This window comes from Macaca thibetana, chromosome 4 (assembly GCF_024542745.1).
Source record: "Macaca thibetana thibetana isolate TM-01 chromosome 4, ASM2454274v1, whole genome shotgun sequence".
Taxonomy (NCBI): Eukaryota; Metazoa; Chordata; class Mammalia; order Primates; family Cercopithecidae; genus Macaca; species Macaca thibetana.
Genome location: NC_065581.1, coordinates 148859926 through 148872857, shown reverse-complemented (window position 1 = coordinate 148872857; position 12932 = coordinate 148859926). Strand labels below are relative to the sequence as shown.

At 37.8% G+C, this 12932-nt stretch overlaps 1 protein-coding gene across 2 annotated transcripts in view; it reads left to right on the top strand.

Annotated features, from left to right (window-relative positions):
* Window positions 1-12932, top strand: part of DSE (dermatan sulfate epimerase) — a 66823-nt gene that overhangs the window by 25624 nt on the left and 28267 nt on the right. The window contains exon 2 of one of the 2 annotated variants that reach the window (XM_050786604.1): window positions 2033-2501. In XM_050786604.1, the coding sequence (XP_050642561.1) occupies window positions 2086-2501 (416 nt within the window). In that variant the 5' untranslated portion in view covers window positions 2033-2085. Of the gene's footprint in view, window positions 1-2032; window positions 2502-12932 lie in introns of those variants that run through there. The other variant, XM_050786605.1, reaches the window with a different exon arrangement.

Here is a 12932-nt window from a genome sequence, read left to right as displayed (position 1 = left end):
TTTTTTTAATTGTTAGCAGTATATTATTCTCTTTCTTTTTTTTTTGAGATAGAGTTTTGCTCTGTCACCCAGCCTGGAGTGCAGTGGCGGATCTCGGCTCACTGCAACCTCCGCCTCCCGGGTTCAAGTGATTCCTGCATCAACCTCCAGTGTAGCTGGGATTACAGGTACCCCCCACTCACGCCCGGCTAATTTTTGTATTTTCAGTAGAGACGGGGTTTCGCCATGTTGGCCAGGATGGTCTTCAACTCCTGACCTCAAGTGATCTGCCCGCCTCCGCCTCCCAAAGTCCTGGGATTACAGACATGAGCCACCGTGCCTGTCCAGTATATTGTTCTCTAAATGGAGCAAGGAATAAGCCCCTGGGGGGAACTGAGCATTACCTCAGACCCAGCCATTTCTCTGTGCTGCCAGAGACCACACCCCTCCTCAGGCATAACCACAGAGGACTATTTCTTTTGGCTGGATCTCTGACCTTGAAGGATCCAGCCTGCCAGCCGCCTTGAGACTTTGGGTGCTAGACATAATACTGGCAGAGTCCAAGAGTTATTTCTATTTCATATGTTTTATTTAGTATGGCTATATTAATTTTTTACTCATCAGAAGTTCTGCTCTTGAAATAAATGTAAAACGTTTTACAAAACCACTGCCATTGAGTTTCACATATATGTAGAAATATGAAAAACTCCAGAATAAGGTAGCACCCTCAAATGATGCCTCATTGCCTTTTTCATGGAAACACACACAGCAAGTTGAAAATGTAGATTGATCTTCCGTATCTGTTAAATTACTAGTTTTTCTCCTTCTGAATATGATGAGGCAGTTTTTCCTTGGAAAAACAGTTTGTGTTCAGCTTGGGAGGTTGATTTTCCACCATCAGTTTCTCCCTTTAATAATTGAAAACCACTGTTCATTATTTACATAAAACTGTCTTTTTCTGGTCTGCTTTCTATAACCTTTCCCCTCTTAAGAATTTTAGGAATTCCCTGACTCTCCTCTGGGGGATTTTCTGCCTGCTTTATCCCAGATGTGGGACATTGACTAGGCTGAGGTTTTGGGGATTTTTTTTTTTTTTTTTTTTTTTTTTTTTTAGTGTTTCTACATTTGAAAGACGTTCTTTTAACCAGTGCACAAATCTGCCACTGAAAAAAGGGCTTTGAAGAAAAATCAAGTAGTTAAGAAAATATGTGAACTTTGTTTACATTTCTCACTTATTGAATGACACCAAAATCCCATATGCCAAATGAAAAAGTAGACAGTAGTTTCAGATAATAAGGGGAAAATGCACCCATGTTATTTCAGCCTTTTAATTCTGGGATTTTATTCTCTGAATGAAGGCATGTCAGTTGCTGGTCCCAGTGGCGCTGTGTTTGGTCTTTAATACGTGCTTGCTGATGTCAGCTGAGGAAATACAGGGGCTTGGTAGATGGTTACATGGCCTTTGTCTTCTCTCTTTCTACCTTCTGCTCACATAAAGAGGATATTTAACCTTATTCATAGTATTTTGTCTGCTTACAGTTTTACAGATGTATTGATCCTAATCCCTGGTTCAGAAATGTTAGGAAAAGGAGATAAGTTACAGTGAAAGAGGCTGTAGTAAGAAATACAGGATTTTCTGGTTTTTTGTAATGTCTACTCAGATTCCCAGATGATTGTTCATTACCAGCTTTTGGTTATTGTGGTTTATGGATTAATGTCTAAAAAAAAATACAGTCTAATTTGTTTTCATGATACTATGTGAGAAGAATACCAAGAATAATTTTTTCCTTACTTGAACAAATATTATACATTTTCCCTAAGTCCAAAATTCTGTTTTCCATAATGAACACAATTCTGAGGTAGTATGTTTAACTCTATAAAATCAGAACTTGTTTTAGTTATTTTCTTCCTAATTACATTTTTTTGCTGTATTTTTAAAAATCTGAATTCATAAGCTTTATTTTCAAATATGGTTTCTACCTCTCATATGTTTCCACACCTGTGCCATGTTCCCTTGGCTGACAGACGCTTTTTTCCTTTTTATCTCGTGTAGGATCTTTCGAAGATGGTTTGGCTGCCTTGGAGATTTGGAGATCTGATGCCACGATGAGGACTCACACACGGGGGGCTCCCAGTGTGTTTTTCATATATTTGCTTCGCTTTGTGTCAGCCTACATCACCGACGAGAACCCAGAAGTCATGATTCCCTTCACCAATGCCAACTATGACAGCCATCCCATGCTGTACTTCTCCAGGGCAGAAGTGGCGGAGCTGCAGCGCAGGGCTGCCAGCTCGCACGAGCACATTGCAGCCCGCCTCACGGAGGCTGTGCACACAATGCTGTCCAGCCCCTTGGAATACCTCCCTCCCTGGGATCCAAAGGACTACAGTGCCCGCTGGAATGAAATTTATGGAAACAACTTAGGTGCCTTGGCAATGTTTTGTGTGCTGTATCCTGAGAACATTGAAGCCCGAGACATGGCCAAAGACTACATGGAGAGGATGGCAGCGCAGCCTAGTTGGTAGATTTTTGTCTTTTTCTTCTTACTGTAGTAACTCTGCATTAGAAAGAAACAAATCCATATGAAATCTCAGAGGCCAGATCTTCATATACCTCTTTGTGTATGTGTGTGGAGGAAGGTGTTATTTGTGTTGCCAGTCTTATGAATGGCCCTTAGTTTCAAAAGATGTAGTAACTTCCATGTTTAAAGTTAGAGGGAAAATATTTAGATGCAGCCTAATCTAAAGAAAAACTAATTTGCGGAATTGATTAAAGAGTATCATTTTGATTGTTGAGAGTTCTTTCCTCCATATTCAACATGCATATATTACTATCATCTGGTGTTAGGTTTGATTGACCCCAAGTGGTTAAAACTTTTTTCAGCAAGACATTTCTAGTAATTAAGACTTACTTGCATTTTATGATCGTAAGGAACTAAAGGTGAATGGGGTGGGACTGACTGGCAATTTATAAACACATCCCCTCCAATAACCAGCAGATTTCTGAGACCTGTAGGAAAACCAACATTATTGTGTAATTGTGTGAGGAATTCTAATTACATAATAATTTAGTTTCAGAAGTTTTAAGATTTGAGAACAAATTCCTGTCTTTTTGATAAGCTTAATTTTATTTTATTAATTTATAGTTAATGCTTCATATGCTTCCAAACAGATATGTGATGAGTTGATTAAACAAGGGATTCTACAGATGTTTTTACTCATGCAGTTTTTAATTATATATTTATGGTTCAGTTGCAATAAAAGAATTTATAGATTGTATGAAATATGCTTTTAAAAATTATGTAAGCTGCCTCTTGTCATAGGACTAGAGAGAGCTCATTTTAAATGCTTAGAAAAATCTGTGAATGCACCTAATACTTTGATGAATTACATCTTAACATATCACAAGGGTGAAGGATGGTGGTTTGCAAGCTTTCCGATAAATTTCTGGAATTTTGTAATGAAAAGTATTAGGCAAGAGTTGGCATTAGATCCATATCGGAGCTGATATTTTAGGCCTGTTGCTAAGTATATGTAGTTATTTTGAAGTTTACAATATTGTAGGTTGAAAAGAATTTTTTATTTGATTTATTTCAAAGCTTAGCCACGTATGTAGTTGTTTCTGACTTTGACTGATATTAACTGATCTTATTCTATTCTTGACGGCAAGAAAGAAAAGATGTATGAAAACTTTTCTGATATTTGAATTACCAGATTACATTATCAAATGCTACAGTAACCCACTAATTGATTTGTTCAATTACTTAGTTTAAAATGGCAACCATATTGACATTATTTAGAAAGAAACCTTTGTCATCTAGAAGGGTACTTTCTCTTTAAAGTCCTTCTTGTTTTAGATAAGTGGATTTTGGCAAATTAAGAAATCGATGTAAATATTCCAGAGATAGTACCTATAGAGAACCATGTATTTAATCTCACAAGAAAGTAATGGATGGTGAAATACCATTTTTGATGGAGATTGTTTAGCACAATATAGTAACATTATGAGAATTGTACAAGACTAGTATAATTTCCTCATTATAATGTAAAATATTCAGGTATATAAATACCAATGAATGAATGCTGCCATTAGGATGAGACTCCTTCTATGATAAGAGAAATAAATAACTTAAAAGAAATATAATTTTTACATAATTTCCACAAGTGCAGATTTATTGATCCCTGGAGGTGTATAGAAATTTACTAGGAGTCTAGCACTTTATTCATGGCAATATTGATAGAAATAGGTATAACTCTAGGCCATTATCTAGTAAACTAAAAGCCAATTTTTGACTTAATAGAGCTGAACAGTTGACTTCTTTCTCTTGACCTTCAAGGTAAAATCTTGAGAATTTACGCTTACATCTGGTTTCTAGTTCCAAAAGTGATCTTGAATTAGAAAGTTGAGCTACTTGAGCATTTTGTTTTGGCAGGTACTATTATTAAGTTGTGTTGTGTAATGACTTCACAGAAATTTTAACTTCTTAAAAACTACCACACCCAACCCTTAGACTTTTAAACTTTAATTTAGATTTGTGATTGAGCACAATTACAACACAATTATGTGTTGTAATAATTTAAAACAATGTTCAGTGATTTTATAGTTCAGCTACCTCTGTTTTAATTGCTCCATTAAATCATGTCCTCACTACGTACCAAGAAGTATACAATGAGTGTTATCATTATCTTAGGATGTAGTTCACCTATATTTGATTTCAGAAAAAAACCCAAAAAACTAGCTGTTATTTACAGAAGAGATCAATAATTAATATTATGAAAGTAAAAAAAAAAAAAAAAAAAAAAAAACAACAACTTTCTACAATAGTTTCATCAGGCTGCATGCATTTGCCATTTTCTTTGAAGAGCATTTCTACTCTTTTGAAAGCCGGTTACTAAATTATGTTCATTCACTGATTCATTTGATCAACAAACATTTATTGAGCATCTACTGTGTATCATGCGCTGTGCTAAGGTGCTGGGGATTCAAAGATGAAGAAATAGCCCAGTAATTTTATAATGTTTACCTAGGGCAAAGGTTGCAAACATTGGGTTCTTAAAGCCTCAGCTAGGAGTATTTTCTCTGCTTAGAATTGAGTGTGTGGATCATTTCCACACACTAAGGAGTTTTCATTCATGACTTAGTTTTCATTCATGACTTAAACATTTGTATCATGCTGCACTCTAGTGTGGTAGAAAAGCACCAACTCTGGAGTCACACTGCCTTTGAATCCCAGCTCCCTCACTCTTCAGCTGTGTTAATTCTCTTAGTTAATTAACTTTTCAGATTAATTTTCTTAATTTGTGTGAGCATTAGTGTCCTGATGTATAATGTGGCAGTAACAACTCTATCTACCTTATAGGGTTGCTAGGAGGATTAAGTGCAATAATCAATGTAAAGTACTTAGCACAGTTCTTGTCACATAGTAAGCCCTCGGTAAATGAGAATAATGACAATAATGGTAATTATTGATGCTGTTATTTTATCTACCTAGTACTTAGACCCTATTTGGTTGTAATTTGGTATATGTAGGCTCCAAGGAAATAGTATCCTTTGGGATTTTACTAATCTTAATTGCTCTCAAAACTAGAACATCTGTTTAACTCATAAAATTTTCCCCTTGGGTTTGTTCCATTAAAACTTTCATTGATGCTCCCCTGGGCCCTTTTTAAAATGTATACAAGAATCTAATGTTAACACCAATGAGGAAGGTTTAGGGGAAAGTAACAATGATATGTCATTTGTCTGGTATTAAAAAGAAGTACCTATGAGATATACATGCATACAGATTTATTAATGGGGTTCATATTATTTGACTATCTAGTAAATAAAGAGGTTAAAGTTCACATCTATAGATTCACTTAAGCATCCTGAAGAAGAAAGGTTAAATGGAAAATATTCAATTGTACTCTGTCCGTCTAATATCCTACAAAGTAAAACAGGAATCTCATAGATTTATAATGATACTGGTGGTTGAAAAATAACAGCATGCATTTTTATTGTGTGTGTCTCTGAGTATCCAGACGATTGGGCACCGCAGAATGATGAGACTAATCTATGTGCTATATCTGCTTTTTCAGAGGTGCTTGCATCCTCTCTCAGAAGCCCTCCCCCGTTTCTCTCCCTTTTGCTAGGGAACATACATTCTTCATTACAGTAAAAGTAACAGAGTAATTTAAGCTTGTGCTGAACTTAGTTTTAAAAATAAAATATAGGCCGGGCGCGGTGGCTCAAGCCTGTAATCCCAGCACTTTGGGAGGCCGAGACGGGCGGATCACGAGGTCAGGAGATCGAGACCATGCTGGCTAACACGGTGAAACCCCGTCTCTACTAAAAAATACAAAAAATTAGCCGGGCGAGGTGGCGGGCGCCTGTAGTCCCAGCTACTCGGGAGGCTGAGGCAGGAGAATGGCGTGAACCCAGGAGGCGGAGCTCGCAGTGAGCTGAGATCTGGCCACTGCACTCCAGCCTGGGCGACAGAGCGAGACTCCGTCTCAAAAAAATAAAAAATAAAATAAAATATAAAAATACATTATTTTAATCCAATATATAATGGCAAAATATCATTAATTTAAAAATTACAATGCCAAAGATATCACCAATAATGTCTTTGTTTTTACCCTTTTAATTAAGTCTTTTTCCCTCTATAAATCTTGCCTTCCAAATGAAAGCTAGAATTTAAGTTGCAGTTGGCTCTGTGTTATATAAAAGCTTTATTAGAACTTAACATGCACTACTTTTAGAAAGCTTTAATGAACTAAGATCATAAATCTAGGGCTGGAAACAATGGAAATATTTTCTCATACTTAAAGTGAGTTCACTATTTTTGAAATAGTATCACCTCGATATAAAACATACAAGTTCTGTATATGCCAATTGGCATAGGGGGCTATCCTCATTATTAATGGTTGCTTTCTGCATTCAATCCTTAGATAGTTGAAAAAAAAAAAAACAGCAGAATTTTAAATAACTGAAAATCATCCATCAGTTTTTCTTTTCTCAAGAGCCTAAATGATAAGGTAGGAAAATAATGAAAACAGTGCTTAGTAGAGATTTAAAATGGATTTTTTAAAAATCAGTTTTCAGGATTTTGGGGGGTCAGCACATATTATTCTACTTTTCTAAAATTCTCATAACTTATTTCTACTATAACTTTTCCCCTAGAAGGTTAAGGAAGCATAAAATACTATGCTTCAAATTAGAAGTAGCTGAGAGAGAAAAGAGGGGGGAAAGACTGGAGACATTGACTAGACAAGGAATGCGACAATTGCTAAAAGGCATCTGAAACGCACCATGAGTGGGCCACAAGTGGACACTGAGAGGTTTTATTTGTTTGTTGGTTGGTTGGTTTTAGCAGCACAGAAAGTAGGCTTAGTCAGTTTTGAAGTTTACAGTGACCATGGGATCAGTTACTCTGTAGAACTAACTACTCTTGGCCCAAGGATCAGAAGGAAGTTTCCCATAGGGCTTTTATGAAGAACCCTCGCAGCCTTCTCATCCTTGCAGTGCATGTATGATGAATTGCACAGTGTTATTTCTTTACACCAGACTGACCTGAGAGTGGGACCATGCCTCTTTTGCTCATGTGTGTATCCCTCGATAGAGGATCTCCAAAGCAAAGTTTACTAAAACCTTGATCAGGGAGGGAGTGGGGGTGATGAAAAGGATGGATATATGGGTTAGCCCAGGCCACTTTTTTCCTAATCTAGCTTAATCCTTTGGTAGATTTTGCATGTGTAGAAAAATGAAATGGCTGCATGTCCACCAGGCAGCATCCGTATACATTGTCTTAGCCAAGCTCTTGGTAGATGGGTTGCTATGAGCTTAAGATTACACTCCTCAGCAAATTCTTAGTGATTTTCCAGAGCTAAAAACAAAACAAAATGTACTCAAATAATTATTGGAAAACACTACAGATCCTGAATCACTTAAGAAAGGTGCAGTTAAGTTTACCATATTTCACTTAATAATATGGGAAGATGAATGAATGCATTTAAAAGAGATTTAGGATAGGATTGTAACTGAGAGCACTTACTGTTCAAGCCCTGGTTGATAACATAGAATTATCCAGCATCCATTTCCAAGCAGCAGGCTTTTTGCGGCTCCTTGTCTTAATTTGTAAACCCTGAGGAACAGATCTGCCCCAGTGGCCTTTGGATCTGTCCTTGCATCTTGGCTCTGCCATTGTGTTAGCCACATGTCCTTTGACAGGTTCCTTACACTCTGTAAACTTGTTTCTTCGTCTGTAAAATATGGATTATTCCTCCCACACAAGGTCATCCCAAGGATTGAATGAAGTAATGCATATAAAGCTCGTAGCATTATGTGCCTGCCACATAGTTTTACTAAAAAGTTTGTTATTATTACACAGAAATAGGTACGAATATATAACTTTATTCTTGCTAAGTTTCTTGGCACACAGTACTCCATTTTACCTATGTTGTCACTCTGGAGTTGTGTTTTTGAAAAGTATTTGTTGTGACTCATTAGTTCTCTCTTTCTTTATAGTATTTTTCCTTGCTTATCGTCAGACAGAAAATAAATCACAGAGGGAAGAAATTACTTCACTCTTGCATTGGAGCCAGTTAGCTACAGGAAATCAGGAGAACTGGTGAGGGAAACAAAGAAAGTTGAACTTTTGGACAGAGAAGTAATTGTGTTTTTACTGAGTATTAAATTCTTGCCTGTGATTGCAAACTTCTGGATGGTGTCATCTGAGGGTGCATTTGCAAAAATAAAATATAATTATAAAATATAAAGAGAGAAAAAAGAAAAATCTCCAGCATATTGAAATTAACCAGTTTCATTGCTGTACGTATGAAAATGAGGAGTGTGCCTGCCTTGCTCAGCGTTGCCTGCTGGGCTTCAAATGCAGTCCTCTGCAGCTGTTTCTCGGGTTTTTTACTTCTCAAAATTGCAATTTAAGACTGAGAATCAAAAGCCGGGAGGATGTAGCTGGGCCTCAACATGTGGAGCCACAGCCCTGTGAGTAAAAAGATCAGGTTTTCTTCTCATGACCTTACAGTGAGGAAGGCTGGCCGGCTTAGCCCAGAACGCACCTGGAACCCATTAAAGTGGACTCATGGAGACAAATGCTGGGCTGTCAGAAAACCCAGCCCCTAATTCCCCTGGCTTTTTCTCATTCATGTTTTTTCCTTTCTCTTACCCTTCCCCCTCACTCTTTCTGCCTGTCTTTTTCTCTGTTCTTTTCATTCTGTGACGTAAGGGAAGCTATTCCCTTTTATCCTGCTGCAGAGACTTAAAAATATTATAGAAGGGTAAAATAACTTATGAGGCTTTTTACAACGATCAGATTCTTTAAAATTTACAGAAACACACAGCCATTGGGAATTCACTTCTTGAATGCCATTTATTAAACAGGTTGTTGCCATCATTGTTACAGATGGATTCTTGGGCAGGAATCAAGGTCAGGTGCTCTGTGGTGGGAGGAAGCAGATGAAGAGGAGCCGAGGGAGAGGCATAGGCAGGTGTGCAGATTAGCTGAGCAGCCCGGTTAGAGTGCCATTGGACAGTGGTGTGGTGCACAATCACACCCTAAATAGGATGTTCTGCTCACCTAAACTGTTAGCGCTTAACTAATTTCGACTCTTCCCCATCTATTTCAAATGCAGGTGAAGATAAAGTTATTCTAATAATGCTTCTCTCTAACAATAACTTTAAAAATGTTATGACAGTTATAAATCATACATGATTGAAAGGAAATCTGCAGTTAATTTTCTTTATAGGATTTGTTTATTGACTCTAAGATTCAGTATTGGTATGACCCTCAAGTCATCTCTGTGATGAGTGATTCACTTGCTCGCCTCCCTCCCACCCTTTCAGTGTCATTTGATACCTTTTTAAATGGAACATGGGCAGGCTTTCAGAGTTGTCAGAGGGAACGGTGCTCAAGGCCAGAGGAGTTCTCATCCCTCTTTAATTGGGGCGTAAATCAGTGTCCCTCACCCCATATGAACAAAGGCGACATGAATATATTAAGTTCCATGTAGTCTTTACAATCTGGTCTTAAATTTTTCTAATATAAAAATCTGGCAAGCATGATGTTTGAATTTTGTGCGTGTCTTGCCTCATATCATAAGGAAAAATGTTAGTTGGCAAGCGCCGCATATATGTCTATATTCTTCATTGATACTTCATAATCACTTTTTAAAAAGTTGGCTTTATCTTTTGGATAAAATATTCATGCCTAACACCACTTAAGATGTAGGGTCTTGCTGACATTAACTTCTTGCTAATGCTCTATAGGTATATAGTAACTTGAGAGTAATAATGACACATATATGCTCATGCAGCCCTTTATAAAGCCGGGTAGTTCCTTTTACCTTAGGTATCTTAAGAATGGCTTTTTTACTGCTTCGTCTCCTTCTGCCATGTCCATTAAGGGAACACATTTCAGCCACGCTTACCACAGTGTCTCTCATCCATCTTTCCTTTTCCTTTCCAGTGTTAACATGCTAGTTCTGGAGGAGATACCATAGTCGGGGCCAGATCATTGCTTATCCCACATAAGCCTGTGGTTTAGAAAGCTTTGTGTTTAGGATGGCTTGGAAGGGATGACTCAGGAAAAAAGAAACTGGTTAGAAGCTTATAATATTAGTGTAGGAGAGAAATGAAGACCACAGTTAAAACAGTGAGAGTGGGGAGAAGAAAGCATAAATTTAAGAGACATGTAAGACTGAAAAATCTACACAGAGATTGATTAGATATAGGACACTCTTTCTCAAAGTGTGAGTCTTTCAGCATATTGAGTATCCTTAAAAAGACAGATTCCTGGGTTTCACCCAGACTCACTGAATCGTGTCTTCTTGGAGTAGGCCACAGAACCTGTATTTTTAACAAGTCCCCCAAATGATTCTTAGATGTACTAAAACTTAAATTGTAAGAGAGAGGGAGGCATAATGAGTGCCCTGGGTGACGGGTTGCATCTTGATACCCAAATGAGATGGAGAATATGGGGAGGAGAGAGTGGTTTGTGGGAGGGAAAAGATGGTTCACTTTTTTACATATCCTTTTGTGTCACTCTATTTCTTCTGTCTACTTTATTTGTCTCACTTTGTTGATATTGCCAACTATGTGGACAGATGACTTTCAAAGTTCTCTGTCCCTGTTACATTGCAAGGGCTCATAGATACCCTTAGCAGGTATCTTGGTGTATAGTTATTACTGTAACTTTTAGGACCTCCTGGCCATGTCTGCTCATTCTTACAAATTCACCATCTCCCACTTCTGCTTGTTCTGTGGCTTCTGCACTGCTGCTCCTATGCTCGTTATTTACCCATAGTCATTTTTCTCTTCCCTCCCCTTGCTCCGTTCTTCACTCTTGCTACTCTATGAATGCATTTTGCTGTTGGTGATTCTGTCATTTTTGAATGTAAGTGAGCTCTTCAGGAAAAAGTACCTTTGATAATCAAAAAAGATCAGTCTATTGTCACCCATCCAGAGCTTAGAGATTTTTTACTTTTTTTTCTAGAATTTTGTGATTTTTATTGTTTTAAAGCTTTTAACTGATAGGTATTTATGTGTGGTCTTCCCAGTGGTCCAGTGGACCATGTGGCACTGGTATTTTCAACTCTGCCTTGAGTTTAGGCAGTAATGAGTTTACAGACCAGCCCTGAGCTGGCCTTTCTGCCTACAAGTATGCCAGACTCATTTATACCTTGTCTTCCACCTTTCTCTCTAACCCCATCCAGACAGTATGATCCACCTTAACTTCTTCCACCATTACATGTTCTCTAGCCCCTCATCCATCTCAATTCCTATAGTTACTTTTTATTTAATTCATTGGTTTGCAGTCATAACTGGGTTGCCTGGTTTTCTGACCAGCAGTGTACATCTTCTAGATTCAGCTCCAAAGAAACTTCTTTCTAGAAACCTTCCAGACTCCATGTTCTATACCTGCCCTCCAGTGTGATTCATATGTTCCAAGGAACCCATGCAAAACTGTTATAGGTTGTTTTGCCTGCACTGCAATTCTTGGTTTGTTAGTCTTCCTTACTGGCACGTGAGCTTAGTGAGGGTAGCCCCAGCATTTTTGGTGGTTCTAGGAGCCACATATAGTATACCTGCCACAAAGACACTAATTAATTATCTTGAATGAATGGATGGATGAATGAATGAATGATCTGTCTTATTTTTATTGAGAGTCTAAGCTTACTGAGAGCAGAAATCCTGGATCTGTATACAACTTTGAAATTGATTTGGTGCCCTGTGTACTGTGGCTGATCATATTTATCTGATCTCACTTTCACTCTGAAGACCCACCTGTCATCAGTCGTTTGTCTGTCAGCCTGTAATCACAGAGACACTTTACCTTTGACCTACTTGCAGGCCAGTAGGAAGAATGTCAGGATTTGACATCTTGGTGCATAGCTCAGCAGAGAATCTCAGATTACCTGGTCTTTGAAGTATTCCTCCTGCACCTGGCCTTCTCTCCTCCCTGATCCCTTGAATTTTGATGTTCATCTTCTTACACGCATGTAATGTCCATGTGTGCTCCTTCTCAGGTAACTACAACAGAGTTTTGTTTTTATTCACTTTAAAGCTACGTGCTTCAGTCTTTGAAATGAATGGTGGTGCTGTTAAGCAAGGGGAGGCGATAGTTTGTAGAGCAAGGACTGTGGAGCCAGTCTGCCAGTGTTCCAGTCACATTTAAGACCTGTGTGACCTTGAGAATGTTACTTAGCTTCTCTGTGGTTCAGTTTCCTCATCTGTAACTTGGGGATATATATGATACATACTTCATACTATAGAGGATTGGTTAATGAAACAGTACATAGCATAATGTGTTAACTATTATTGTTATCTTTATTACTTCGCTTATATTTTGTGTTCTTATAAATTGATGCCAAAGGCAATTTTCACTTATCGATAAATGTATGCACATATTCACTTTATATAAGTTTATTGTATACTTACTCTGTTCTTGGTATTTTAT